General features: G+C 40.4%; 1 protein-coding gene across 1 annotated transcript in view; it reads right to left on the bottom strand.

Annotated features, from left to right (window-relative positions):
- Positions 1-14,363, bottom strand: part of CTTNBP2 (cortactin binding protein 2) — a 161,684-nt gene that overhangs the window by 68,835 nt on the left and 78,486 nt on the right. Inside the window, exons 4-6 of the mRNA XM_003789791.2 lie at positions 9,315-10,869; positions 2,924-3,127; positions 1,473-1,572 (exon numbers count right to left, since the gene is read on the bottom strand). Of these exons, the coding sequence (XP_003789839.1) occupies positions 1,473-1,572; positions 2,924-3,127; positions 9,315-10,869 (1,859 nt within the window). The remainder of the gene's footprint in view (positions 1-1,472; positions 1,573-2,923; positions 3,128-9,314; positions 10,870-14,363) is intronic.

Genomic DNA, 14,363 nt, shown 5'->3' with positions numbered 1-14,363 from the left:
TCTTAGTTTTCCTCAGCAAGGTATGATTTACATTTAATACGTGTATTTTAACATGAGTGACATGACCCATACGTGTGTCATACACATTTAAATTAATTGGTCCCTGGATTTCCCCAGGCTTCTTCCTTTTTGCAAAGCTGTCCATTCCTAGACCTGTTATATTCTCCAAGCAAGTGGGCCTACAGATTGCCCAGTGACAGCTAAAGGTGGACGCATAGCCCTGAAAGAGAAATCCCTTTTGGGAGGACTCAGGATACAGTGAAAAAGTGATAGCAAAGTTGGTATCTATGGTTCTGAATAACAAATTCAGGGTAATAAGGTGTATATTAAAGACACAGAGCACATATAGACATAGAAATGCTTTTTACATCTTTAAAAATGTACACTTATGGACCTACCACTCATATTTCAAGAATTTTATAATTTGTTAAAAAAATTCTGAAATTATTTTTGGAAGTTTCTATCAGGACAGTTGGATTTAAAATTAGAAAACAGCTTGCATTCCCCACAACCTGCCATTTCAGCATGGGCAAAGAAAGCTATTTTTCTGTTTTATTATTAAAATATGACTTTTAATGTTACAAAGTCATCCTTATATCTCACTTAGTAAGCTCCCGAAGAAATCATTAGTTAGTTTAAGAGCTTTCTTTGGTCTTATGCTCGGCTCCAACTATTTTCAGCATATAAAATTCCTGCTTCACATTTTTTAAATGGTAAAGCAAGATGAATAATTAGGATTTAAACTGAATAAATTACCACTACCACTGGGAAGGTTTTTTCTTTTTTTTTAGACACAGTCTCATTCTGTTACCTTGGGTTGAGTGCTGTGGCATAATCATAGCTCACAGCAACCTCCAACTCTTGGGCCTGGGCTTGAGCAATCCTCTTGCCTCAGCCTCCTGAGTAGCTGGGACTATAGGCGTGAGCTGTAATACCCGGCTAGTGGCTAGTTTTTCTATTTTAAGTAGAGATAGGGTCTTGCTCTTGCACAGGCTGGTCTCAAACTCTTGAGCTCAAGCAATCCACGTGCCTTGGCCTCCCAGAAATCATGGATTACAAGTGTGAGCCACTGTGCCTGGCTGGAAGTTAAGGTTACTGTGAACAATATAATTCTGTGTTTTATATTAATACCATCATAAGTAAAAAAGATTTGGGGAAGCATGGAGTGGTAGAAAATAGTGAACAAAGTTCTCAGCAGCCCCTTATCTCCTGATACATGTGTAGACCTTTGTTCCATGCAGTTTGGACCCTCTTAACTCCCCTCATACACACTTACCTATTATTAAGAAGAGAAAATTTAGGATCCTACTTTGCATTTAAATTTCTCAAACACTAACTACACTCAGTGAATGTATGTGCCAATAGATTTTAAGCACTAGTTTACACATTTAGCCAGCACTAAAATATCTGTGCAAATTATAAAAAGAGGCTCTTTACATGAGGGGAGAAAAAGAATTAAGAGCATCACTTACTCGAAATGTCCCTGAGCAGCTGCAGCACACAAGGGTGTGAAGCCATTTTTATCAGCAGCATTGACTTGGGCTTCTGCATTCAGCAGCAATCTCACACAGTCTACGGATTTTAATAGAAAGCCATGTCAGTTCCCCATGTGCAGTCAGGATGAGCCAAATCCCATACAATCTGCAGACAGATTTTAAATCCAAAGGGCCTCTCCCCTGCACAGTCCATCTGACGATGGCAGCATGATGGACATGAGACTCTGCAGACTATTTTTCTATTTTACAGAGAAAGCAGCCTCTTTTTCCAATGATTATAATACTATAATACCCCAGCATCACCAACATGTGCATTGGGAAAAGTTGCTGATGAGTGAAAGGAAAGTCACGTGTGTGCCAGAAAATGCTTTACCAGACTTTTCCACCAGCCTACCCAGAAAGTAATGTTCTTGGATGGAGAACCAAATTCATTTACCAAATTGAAATGCCATTCTTTTTATTTAGTTAAATTCTGACTTTATGATGGTTAATCTTCAAAATGATTCTGTACGGTAGCTGTCCTACACTTTACTAGACAAATGAGGACAAAGGAAGGTCCACAGAAAGTCACCCAACAGAGGCATAAAAATCATCCAGACATCCCATTTCTCATGTTACTTAACAGATTCCTCTATGTTACAGAAAATCCCTACAGTGTTATGAAGTAAAAAGAATTCTAAAGTCCTTTAAAAATAATGAGCTATCTCAGATCACTAGAATCCTCCGTTTCTTGGAATTAATTGACAATCATTCCGCTCACATATGTAATGCTATTTGACTTTGCATTTGCGGTCAAATCATCTTTTTCTGTACTACCATATGTTTTGGTATTTTTGACTACAGGATTAGCATTTTAAAGAACTAGAATATTTCCCAGCCTTCATTGATAGGCTTTTTATAGTTATATAACTTCTCAGTTCTCTTAAAAAAATCCAGTAACTATAAAGTGTTCCAACTACAGAACAATTTTAGACCCATGACCTTTTCTAACTACTAAAACTTTCCCTCTCTGTGGCACGAAGCATGAACGCCCTGATGCTTTGACCCACATCATGTTTTCTAACTGACAAATTGGGGCGATTTTGTCCTGACCAAAACGATAGCACGTGGAGGGCTTTATTCTAAAATGTGCCTCACAATTCCTAGACCCCAGATTTCTACATGCAGAAGACATTTTATGGTGTATAAAACAAAGATTGCTTTTTACTAGCTGCAGCAAAATTTTAATTTAAGGAACTGTACAATTTGGATTTTTTTTTAATGTTTATAAAAACTTTAAATCCCACATAACAGAAAGGTATCCACTGCTGCTTGTAGGAGAAAATTGAAACCAAAACAAACCTTTTTCGCATAAAAACGGTTACAAATGCTCTTGACTTTTCATCCTTTCACAAGCATGTGGGATAATAGGTTCTCCCCATTCTTACCTGTATGTCCATTCTTAGCAGCAGAATACAAGGCAGAATGGCCATCTTCACAGGAGTAATTAATGTCCAGTCCTTCTTCATTAAGCAGCATTGATAATAAAGTGACATTTCCCTGGGCAGCAGCTTGCTGAAGAAGGGTGGGCCTGCCAGCCAGGGGGGCAGGACCACCACTCATTAGCAAAGGGGTTAGGGAGGGTGACCAGCCTGTAGGTTAAAGTGACCCTTGTTAGAGAGTAGGAGCGAGGGCAAGAGATAGATACTACCTTTTCCTTTTTGAATTATGCACACACGACAGACATGTGGACCCGTATCCCTAGAGGATTATGTAGTTTCTAACATTATCAATCTGTTAATATTGACTTAGCATGAATCTATACTGTTATTTCAGATCCTATATCTGCTGGCTGATTAAATTAACACAAGATGGCGACAAATTCTTTTTAGTTGTCAGTCTTGTACAGGTAAGTGTTAAGTGGTAACCGGTTTTAGGACTCTAAGATGGCTGTCTCATTTTAAAAGTTCAAATTCCTCTTGAGAATTTCAAAACACTTTGAATTTTAAAACCATAGAAAGGTTTCTCCATTTCAAAATCAATCTGAGAATGTAAACTAGGATGAGGTATTAGAGAGCGGACTGGAAGAAACAGTGACTCTTCTTTTGCAACCATGTTTCTCAGGTACTTAGTTATACATTTTACATAACATACTTAATACAGAAATATTAAAATGGACCAAATATTGTCAAGGAGTCTGCTCATATTCCTTGAAGTCACTTATTTGGGAATCAAAACGATGGAGGCTAACTACCAGTCAGTGTTAAAAGGTAACAGAAATACAGCCTATGTAATTGGATCTAGAATACAGTAGCACCAATATTCAACACACAGGTTTGAAGAATGCATATCATCTGGCCATCTTTACAATATTCATAACCAATTTTTAATGTGCCAACAAAACAGAACCCTCTACTATGTAGCATTAACAAAAATCGTAAGTTATCATAGTTAGGTATTTTTCATCAGTATTTAGCAGCTTTGGAAGAGAATCTGTTAAATGTGTGAAGTCGGCTGCATATAGCATGGACAATTTTCTGAATTCTTCCTTGATCAAAAGGCTGTGAAAATAGTAAAGTAAAAATGTTTATTTAATGTGATTAGAAGTATTTGTGTATTTTAGGCTTACATACAGCGAACTTTCAAAATAAGTCATTTTCCTTTCTTTCCTGACAGAGTCCTAACACCTCTAAGTAAAGTTATTATGCATATATATATACATATTCATTCCTTGGGGCACATTTTCTATATACATATGGTAGCATCTCTTTAGTAAGATACAAAGGACAAATATTTTATATTCCCTGTACACTGATATCAGGAAAATATTCTAGGTAAGTGGGTATCATATTAATATGTAATACGCAGTTCTTATGATTAAACCCTAAATTATTGGCCTTAAATTATTTTAATAAATATTAAAAGGGTATATATCAAAGGAATTTCTCAGTATGTTTTAAATTCTTCATTTAACAAAACAAACAAAGCCAATTGCGCAAAGCTGAATATAGCCTCATCATCAATTATTCGCATTAATGAATAACTTATCATTTTATCCGATGAGGACTACAGTGACACACAAAATTAAAATCCTTATAACATTCAATATTTATCTAAACTTTATAATATTCTTCCATTGATATTCATTAGCTCTTCTTACAAAAGTAGTATTTTTACTTCATACTTACAAGAAGGCTCCTCTCTGGTACATTTTACCTTTTGTATTTTCTTAAAAACAAACAAACAAAAAAACAGGCCCACAAAAATTAAATCAGTACTTATTAGAAATGAAAGATAAACAGAGAAATTATAAACACCAAGGTATGAAACCTTGACTGCAAAGCAAACAGGCAATATGAAGGCATCACAGTATCGTCCTCTGTGGAACAGGAGGAAATTCTAGCCTCTCTCCCACCCTCTCTCTCTTTAGTCTCATCCAAGGGGTCTGGATTGATATTCTTTTATGAATATCACACACACACACACACACACACACACACACATATACATTTTTTTAAAAGGAAAGGGTCTGTTCTGTCATGTAGGCTGGGAGTGCAGTGGCATGATCAAAGCTCATGGCAACTTCAAATCCCTGGGCTCAAGTGATCCTCCTGCCTCAGCCTCCCTGTTAAATGTGTGACCTCCCTGAGATTACAGGTGCAACATCATAACACCTGGCTAATTTTTTTTTTTATTATTATTTTGAGACAGGTTCTCTTGACCACAAGCCATCCTCCCACCTCAGCCTCCCAAAGTGCTGGGAGTATAGGCCATGCCGGGCCCCGACACATGTATATTAAATGGTTTGCTATTCTTTTGTCATTTTCATGTATCTTTTTTTTTTTTTCCACAATTCTAAGCGTGGAGGGGAGGACAATTTAAATATAAATATATTTTTCAACTGTTTTACATGGAAATATCCAATTATGGCTATAATTTCCTAGGAAATCCTATTTTTAATGTTATCTGAAAAATGAAATATTTCATCCAAGCTTTTATCTCAATCTTAAGACCATCCCCAAATCCTATAGTTTCTTTCTCTTATATAGAACTATTAGAGATATACCAGTTTCCTTATTTTCTTGGAGAACCACAATATATTTTTAAAATATTTACAAAAGAAAACTGCTTTGTAGAGTATTGTTAAACTTTAAGTAAACTGTGTATTTTCCCTATTATGTCCAGTTTTCTCTAGTACAGAAAAGCTTCAATTATTTGAATAAGTCCTGACATAAATACAAGATAAAAATCAAACTTCCCCCATGAGACCATATTGTTCATCTGAAATTCCCAACGATAAAAATGGAAATATTTAGTTCCCTGGTTAAGGAAGGGTCAAATAATGACAGAACAGACCTGTATCCACACAACTACTCTAATGATGTTAGCCAAAGGTCATTCAGCTGTGCAGTGTCATATACAAACATTAGTAAAGGTGAGCATCTTGCATGACATGCCATGAAGAAGGGGACAGACCAGATCAAACGTGCAATGGCAGAGGGAGGGGTGTTGAGAACAGCTTCCAGCATCAGCCTCAGAGGGTAGAGAAGGTTAATGTCATAGCCCAGATCATTTTTATTTTCTGATTTGCCTTTAAGCCAATCATACATGAAGAATAAATTTTTTAAAAGTATGTTTAAGGAAAAAAGTATGAACCAAATTAAATAAAAGGCATCAAATTAAAAAAAAAAAAAAACAGAAAAAGAAAATGTCCAAGAGTATGGGAACTCAGTTGCCCGATTTTCAATTTAGGCTTCTATCCATTTGAAACATGTTCATTTGACAAGTTCAGGAGGAATAAGAAAGTCTAATTCATTTAGAATTTAGAACATTGTTTAAAAATGTAACATTTGGCCATAAAAGTTGCTAGTAGAGTGATGGTAACTGACAATGCAATTCAATGAAATGGTAACTTCTGTCATTCTAAGTCTCCTTGGTGCTTTAATTCAGGCCCAGTTGTTGTCACAGATACAAGCTGACATGGAAATACGGGATTTTGGAACTTGAAAGATTATGGATCTAGTGGTTCTCAAAAGAGGGAGAGGTAGTGAACTATTGTTTGAAAATTCATCAGACAAGTCTAAGAAATCTATTTTGTTTGGAAATATTATTATTTGGGGGGGAGCAATTCAATGCTTTCATTTTTAAATGAAAAAGCTAATGGTTCTGAATGAATCTATTCCCTAGGGTGATACCTAGAAAGGGACAGAAACAGACTAATCCTGCCTTTTTACACTCCGTCTTGTGCTCACTTGATCACTGACATTGGAATAGATGTCTGCCAAGTATCTGGCAGATGTCCTCTTTCCCCAGGCTCTGCGCTTGGCAACCACAGTGATTATTAGTGGCTACTGGGAAGGGTAATACCCTTCAGTGGGTTCATGACCTGGAGAGGCACAAGCTCAGCCAGGCACAGACAGGTTAGGAAGCAGGATGGGGGAGGGCTGGTGCACTCTGGTCATGCTGGCAAAAACAGGGGCAACCCAGATGAAAAGCGGCTGAAATCCTACATCTCCTTTGGCAAGTTCAGGCTGACCTACATCCGTAATTGAGTTATACAGTTATATGTCCCTGTTATATAAGTGTAATAACTTCTCCCTTCCCTGAATAGCCCCTACTTGCTCACTGAACACTTGCTGAATGACTGAGGATCTCCAATGCCTACATTCTGCCCTCATAAGCCCAGTCTTACAATCAAACAATGAGAAAAACCTGTTATCCCACCAAAGGTGATCCTGCAGTTCTGAGAACACTTTGGCCAAATTGCAAAAATCAGACATAGAAAATAAGAAATCAGCTTCCACGTCTGCAGTGCCTACTCTTTCTTTGGCCTACTATTTATACTGTCTTTTGTTCTCCAGACATCAGCAAGGAACATCTTTTTAAAAAATTCCCCTGTATCTCAGGCAAGTCATTCTGGTGAATATACACATAATAGATTATGTAATTCCTGTTCTCCGTTTTAAAATTTAACTTAAATTCCTGCTGACAAAATGCTTCTCAGTCACAGATCTTGGTTTTAAGGCTTCTCTGCTGAAACCAAAGGGGTATTTTCAGCTGGACTCTGGACCACAGTAATGACCAAGGCAACAGCTGGCAAAGTCTCAGAGAGTGAAAGTAAGGATGGCTTTGTATTTTTTAATTTGACAACATTTCTCTCTCCTGTAAAGTTTCTATGTTGTAGTCTATGCACTTACATTCATATCCCTCCCCCTCCTCCAAACATTTTTGGAACTTGTGTCTTGTGGCTACCCAAAGATGTATAGGACTTTCTCTGATTCTCCTGAATGGCAGCAACAATTCCTCTTGGGGGATGGATTTAATTTGTAACAAATGGCTAACATCATTTTAGGTCATAAGAAAGGCCGTCCAGCTCACAAGAACCATTTTGGATCCAAAATATGGAAAGCTGAATGCCTGTAATGACATCACAAAATAATGGTAAAGTCAATTCTAAAGCAAATTCTCAAAAATGCTTTAAGTAACAGTATCACTGAAGCAGCAAAATCACCTCTATGGATCACTTATGTTGTTGTTCTAAGCTAAATGCCACGCTCTTATGTTACAGCATCTGCTCCTAATGCCTCCCTTCCCCCACAGGAGTAGCATAAGCTCCATGGAAAGGAAGGAAAATCTCGCTCAGTTCAAGAAAAGTCACCAAAAGCACACAGTTGTAAATGGCAGAGACTAGATTTCAAAGCAGATCTAATGTCAAAATCCACACTGTTTCCAATTCTCAATTTTGCCCCTAAAAATAAGGACATAGCCTGTCAAAGGGCTTAATTTCAAGGAGGCAGCTTATAATTAGACAAATAAGTCCTGGTGTGCTGCTTCCATTACATGATAATTAGCAGGTATGGTGCTGTTTTTCTCATTCCCACTCTCCCTTCTAATAATGTAACATTATTCAAACCTACCTTTAATTTTTAAAGTTCCTTCCCATCGGAACTAAAAGTCTCTATTAACCGGTAAGTTCCCATGGTGAGAGACTTCTCCTAAGCTTTATCAGAACTTTGGCACTCTCACACTATTTTAAAGTCCTATTTGCTCAGTGAACTGATCGAATCATGTCGATAAAAAAGGCAATGCTTCCTCCAGCGCTATATCACAGAAGGGGAAAAAATCCAGTTCTTTGTTCAAGAGTCCCAGATTCAGTGACTTCCTAAGCCACATCTGAAATGGAAACCTTCTGCAATACAGTCCCCATGCCTTGTTACCCATCTGTGCTCAATTGTTGCAAGATGATGGCTCTAAATAGGGTATGGAGCTTTTGAAATAAACTAAACTTAGAACACAGATTTATATTCACACTCTATTTTTGAGGGTAAAAAAACCACCTTAACACCAAACTGATGTTAAAACTTAGACTATCGCAAGTCATAGAACACAACTAATTAATTTGATAATTACTTCAAATTTTTTAATTTCATCTCAAAAGGATAGAATTGAGCACCTTCTACCTGATAACTCATTGATACTGAGAATTTGTGGGATCAATATTTGATGAGAAGGAATACTCTTCCCTCTCATGGAAATGTTTTAGCCTCTGTAAATTAATGGTCTCCATCTGCTTCAAGCCACTATTTCCAGGTTAAAGGAAGAAAGCACTGAACATAATGAAACTGCAATTTGTACAAGCAAGATGAATCACCATACCCTGGAGTCTTTAAAGAAAAATACAAGAAAGTGAGGAAAGAAATGGGGGAAAAGGGGGAAGGGGTGGTGAGAAGTATCAAATTAAAAAAAAAAAAGTTTCAAGGCAACGTGAAGGAAAATTAAGGCAAGTGAGAGGACAGGCCACATTCTTTAAATAAGGGTAAAATATTCGGATCCCTTTACCTGATGCTGTTACCAGGAGGCTGTCTGAGGCACCTGGGCTACAGGATGAGGCACTAACGGGGTTTATGGCAGAGCGAGAGGCAGTGGTGGTGGGAATGACAAGGGAACTGTCTGAACATGCAGGGTGGTTCAGTCCAGGGGTTTCAGCAGGCCAGGCACCCACCTGAGACGTGGCCAGGGCTGAAACGGCACAGCCTGCAGGTGCCACAGTTAAATCTATGGATGGTTTTGGTGGCAGCTGAGGGGAGGACGATTTAGGGAGGTTCTCCTCATTTATTACCCTGCTCCCTTGTGGCAAGCTGGAAGGAGGTGAAGCCACAGTTTTGTTATCAACTTTGGCCCCTGCATTGGAGGCCCTGCTGCTATCCATAATAACCTTGAGTTGGGGGTGTGGTGGAGAAGGAGTTTGGGAGAGGCCTGGCTTTTTTGGAGGGATAGGAGGAGGATTTCCTCTGTCGACTCTTGCTACACCGGGAGTCTTTAAACCCGTCCGCCCCACTGGAGGGTAGGCGCCCCCGTCCCCTGTGGGGGACGCTCCTGGCCTTGGGGCAGCACCCGCTGGAGGGCTTGTAAATCTCGACAGTGCTTGGGTCACAGTATTCCGAGCTAGTTGTTTGGCCACTAGGTTGTCACGACTTGTAGGAGAGACGTCTCTAGATGGAGGACTTGGGGTAGTATTTCCGTTTTGGTCTGGGTCATTAGCATTGCCCTGAAATCGGAATCTAGCGGCCTGGATTCGCGGGTTCAGGCCCGGGTGCGGGGGCGCGCTGGCACACGGGGAGTGGAAACTGTGCGGGGCGGCGCTGCCCGGCGCGTCCGGCGTGGAGCCCGGGCTCGGTCCATTTTCCTCAATTCTGCTTGCACTTGGAGGCGGGAGAGTGGGGAGGGCAGAGCCCATCAGCTCACCGTGGGAAGCCTGCCTGTCCATACCCGGTTTGCCCCCGCTCCCTTTCACCGAGACGTGGGGGCTGCCGGGGGAGGGCTTGACATGGACAGTCAAAGGCGACTTCTTCACGGACTCGGCGCTTTCCACAGCCAGGTCTGTCTGGCAGGCCACAGACCTCGTCAGCGGCCCTTCTGTCCCCACAGACGCGGAAACCAAGCGCCTGTCTTTGGTCTTCCGTGGGAGAGAGAGGCTGGGTTTGCCGTCGCCTCCCCTTTTCAGCTGCTCGATCATTTTCTTCATCTTGTCGACCTCCTCCTTGAGGTCAGTGGTGTGCGCTTCTTCCCGGCTCAGCTTGGCACGGAGCTGCTCCCGTTCCGTATCGAACTCAGAGAGCTGTTTTTCCATCTGAGCTTCCATTTCTGTGCTTCTTCGTTTTTCGGCAGAGAGCTCCTCTTCTAATTCACTCGTCCTTTTCTTCTCCTCTTCCAGCTTGGCCATGACCTCCTCTAGCCTCTGGGCCTCCTCTATGACTCTGCCCGAGAGCTGTTTACACTCCTTGACCAGCAGCAGGACCACCTGCTTGTTTTTGCCCCGCTCCTCCTCCAGGCGGGCCGCCAGCTTCTTGTGCTCTTGCTCCAGGGCTTGTAGCTGAAGCTTTTCCATTTCCAGCTAGAAGAAATTCACAGGATAAACCCCGATTAATACACAGAATTTTCTTTTCATCAAAGAAGTGCTTTCTGTGAGATTTTTATTAATTTTCTAGCAATTACATGCTTTGGGTTAGCGAAAATGCCACATTTTCAAAAGTGTTGTGATAAGACAATATTTCAAAGACCCATTAAGATGAGCAAACAGATGTAAATGGTTTTACGGGAAACATCTAAATTACAATGGAGAATTTTTTTAACCTATTAAAGTTAACTACAGAAAAAGAGAAGGATAATTGGATGCTTCAAATCATAGCACAGAGTTCAGGAAAGTCTGTTTCCATAAAAATAGAGCTCTGCAAGGGAGCTGGAGATATAAAAAAGAGTTTGAGTGCTTTGAAATTACGAAATAATGTCTGAGTTGCAGCACTACAAAAACAGAAGACTTCCGTTAAATTTGAAACCTCTCTATATTTTATAATTTTATTACTTAGCTAAGTAATATAACTTCTTAGCTTCTTATCATGGGTTGTAGAAATCTTACAAAATCATACGTGGACGTTCTTTGAAAACTATCAAGACCTAAAGGATTACATTAAACTATAATCAGTATGGGTAAACCACAGTCAGACCTTGTCTCCTGCTAGCTGGGGCAGCTGCGTTGGCCTCCCTGGGGGTCCTTGAACATGGTCGTGCTTCAGGATCACTGATCTTGTGCTCTCTCTACCTAGAATCCCCCTACATACCTCTGGCAGAGCCCCTGTGCTAAGCAGTGGGCACACTGCACGAGAGTGACCAGCAGGATAGGAGGGAGCAATCCCCTTTCTCTCCTCATTCTTGGCCCAAGAATGGGGCTTCATCTGCCTGGAGAGGGTGCGTTTTCCTTCACCAAAAGATGCTGTGAAGGAAAGGATTGGTGCTTCCCAGAAACAGCACCAATGATCAACCTAGAGAGAGAGGGAGCCTTTAAAAACCTTTAATCTGTCTAGATGGGGTTTTCTAATATGCACAGAAGCACCCAACATTAAAAGAGGCTGGCTGCTTTATTTCCTTCAGGCCTCTACTCAACTGTCCCCTTTATGGCAAGCCTGCCCTCATCACCCACTGAAAATAACAGTCCCTCCCACCCTAGGTTTGTTGCCCTTTGCTTAGTACCTGAAAGCCCCCACAGAATGTGATCTCATGAAGGCAGGGACTGTGTCCGCAAGACCCAGAACGGTAACACCAGCACATGGTGGTACTTAACTGCTGAATGCATGAATTAATTAAATTAACATAGTTCCACAGACGCAACAAACTTCCAAACACTGATGCTCTTTCTGGGTGCGAGAAGCCTTACAGCTACACTACTCTAACAGTAAGTGCAGGCTTCTCACCTCTCCCCAGGGGAACAGCCATCACTGGGGCTCATGAAGGACAAAGGACACATCCTGCAGCCAGGATGCAGCAGCCAGGCTGGCCCACAACACCTCTCCCACTCCTAGGGAAACATTCCACTGGTGGTCAATAAAGGGAAGGGCTTTATGGTTTCAGAGATTAGAGTAGCTTTACCTGATTAAAGACATGGAAAGGACTTTTATTCTCCTCCAGGTGTTAGACACAAATGTCAAGATAGTCAGTGCTTATTTAAATCAGATTTTAGTCAACAATAACAGAGGGAGAAAACACTCTTGTTATCTCAGTTATGAGGATGTGCTCCGGTTCCTTACCCTGTTTTGAAAAGCCATTATTCTATCCCCCTAATAGAAACAGTCATGGGACTAAAAGGAAAAAACGGCTCATGCAGCCCAACTAGAGGTCAGAGATACGATGCTTCTGGCTTTGATGAACAGTTGCTAGGATGGACAATCAGAGCTGCCATCATACAAGCAAGGTCTTACAATTAAGTTGGCAAACTTGTCACCTTGTGCATGCATTGGCAGCACTGTGAAAACAACTTGGGAAGGTTTCACAACCTTGGTACAGTGGTGTCTCCCAGGGGAAGGTTTCACAACCTTGGTACAGTGGTCTCTCACAGAGGAAGGTTTCATAACCTTGGTACAGTGGTGTTTCACAGGGGAAGGTTTCATAACCTTGGTACAGTGGTGTCTCACAGGGGAAGGTTTCATAACCTTGGTACAGTGGTGTCTCACAGCTATGTTAGGGTCCATGTGTAGCAGCGTCCTGCTGACTAGTGTTCATGTTTGTTCACTGTTGCAGTGTTCACTGTTGTTGCATGTTTTGTGTGTTATATGGCAGCAATCATGGTCATTCCAGAAAGAGTTCCAAAATTGCTTTGAGGAGGGGACTAGGCACCAGCATCCATGCACAGCTTCCCAAGGGGAGTACTTCGAAGGTGACTGGAGTGATATTCAGCAATGAGCATGTAACACTCTCTCTAGGATAACCACGTGAACTTAATTGTCAGACCTCATATACTCTATCCTACTGTATCAAAATTTGGGGGTTACTTCATAAGTAGATTAGGTAAGATTTGAGTAACACTAGTGAGGTCATATACTATATTTACATGAATATTTTACACATGTAGAAAATTTAACTTATAAGCTAAAGCACAATTAACTGTTCTGAACTATAACAGTGATAGACTGCTGTTAAAAGACATACACAAAATTAAAATTTAAATTACATTAATCCCAACAAAACAAAACACACTGTATAGCAATGTAAGAAAAAGCACAAACTAGGTCATTGTTCAGTTTATTTTAAAAATATGACTTTTATAATTTACCTCCGTAGGTGTAGAATCTTAAGAGCTACCTTCTTTTTAGAAAACAGCCAACTAAGGGTCCTCTTCGTGATTTCCCTGATGTCACCCAGCTAGTAAGTATCAGAATCATGGCACTCACTCCAGGTTCCACTTGTCTCAGGGTTTCCTACCATGCTGCACATTTTGCCCATGGTAATTCTTCACTATGTCCTGTTTCATTCTTGAAAAAATTTTTATCCTAATTGAAGAAAGCATTGCAAATGGAGAGCAACTACTAATCTCAGCTATTCCTACAGAAAACTCAACTACTGTAAAAGCACCCATAATTCTTTTGTATCTTTGTCTCTCCATCATTCATGCTTTTTAAATCTTGTCTCAGACTAACATATGTCTTTTTTGAATCCTACCGCAGACAGCAGAGCACAGAGGAAACCTCATAATTGATGCATCTACAAAGACATGGCTCCAAACTCAATTAACCTCTAAGCCCCACCATTGATCATTCCATCTGACTTTGTTCAGCTTCCTCTACCATTTACTACAGGAAATGTTTCAAACTTCTGCCCCTTTCCCCAAAATTTCACCCAAGGACCCCTGGACTGACTCTCAGCCAACATTTACAGACTACTTTATCAAGAAAATTCACACTAACTCACCTCTCCACCCAGCATTCTATCTCCTTCCATAAGCTTGTTTATAGCCACACTAACCCATATGTCCTCCCCTTCAGTAGAAGGGAGAAAGGTTTCCATCTGTTCAATACGAAACTTTTCCTTCAGCAATTAACTTCACTCTCTCGTGTCACC

Source organism: Otolemur garnettii, unplaced genomic scaffold (assembly GCF_000181295.1).
Source record: "Otolemur garnettii isolate 467f Iridium unplaced genomic scaffold, OtoGar3 scaffold00037, whole genome shotgun sequence".
Taxonomy (NCBI): Eukaryota; Metazoa; Chordata; class Mammalia; order Primates; family Galagidae; genus Otolemur; species Otolemur garnettii.
The sequence above is the reverse complement of the archived record's forward strand: the minus strand, read 5'-3'. Positions and strand labels throughout refer to the sequence as shown.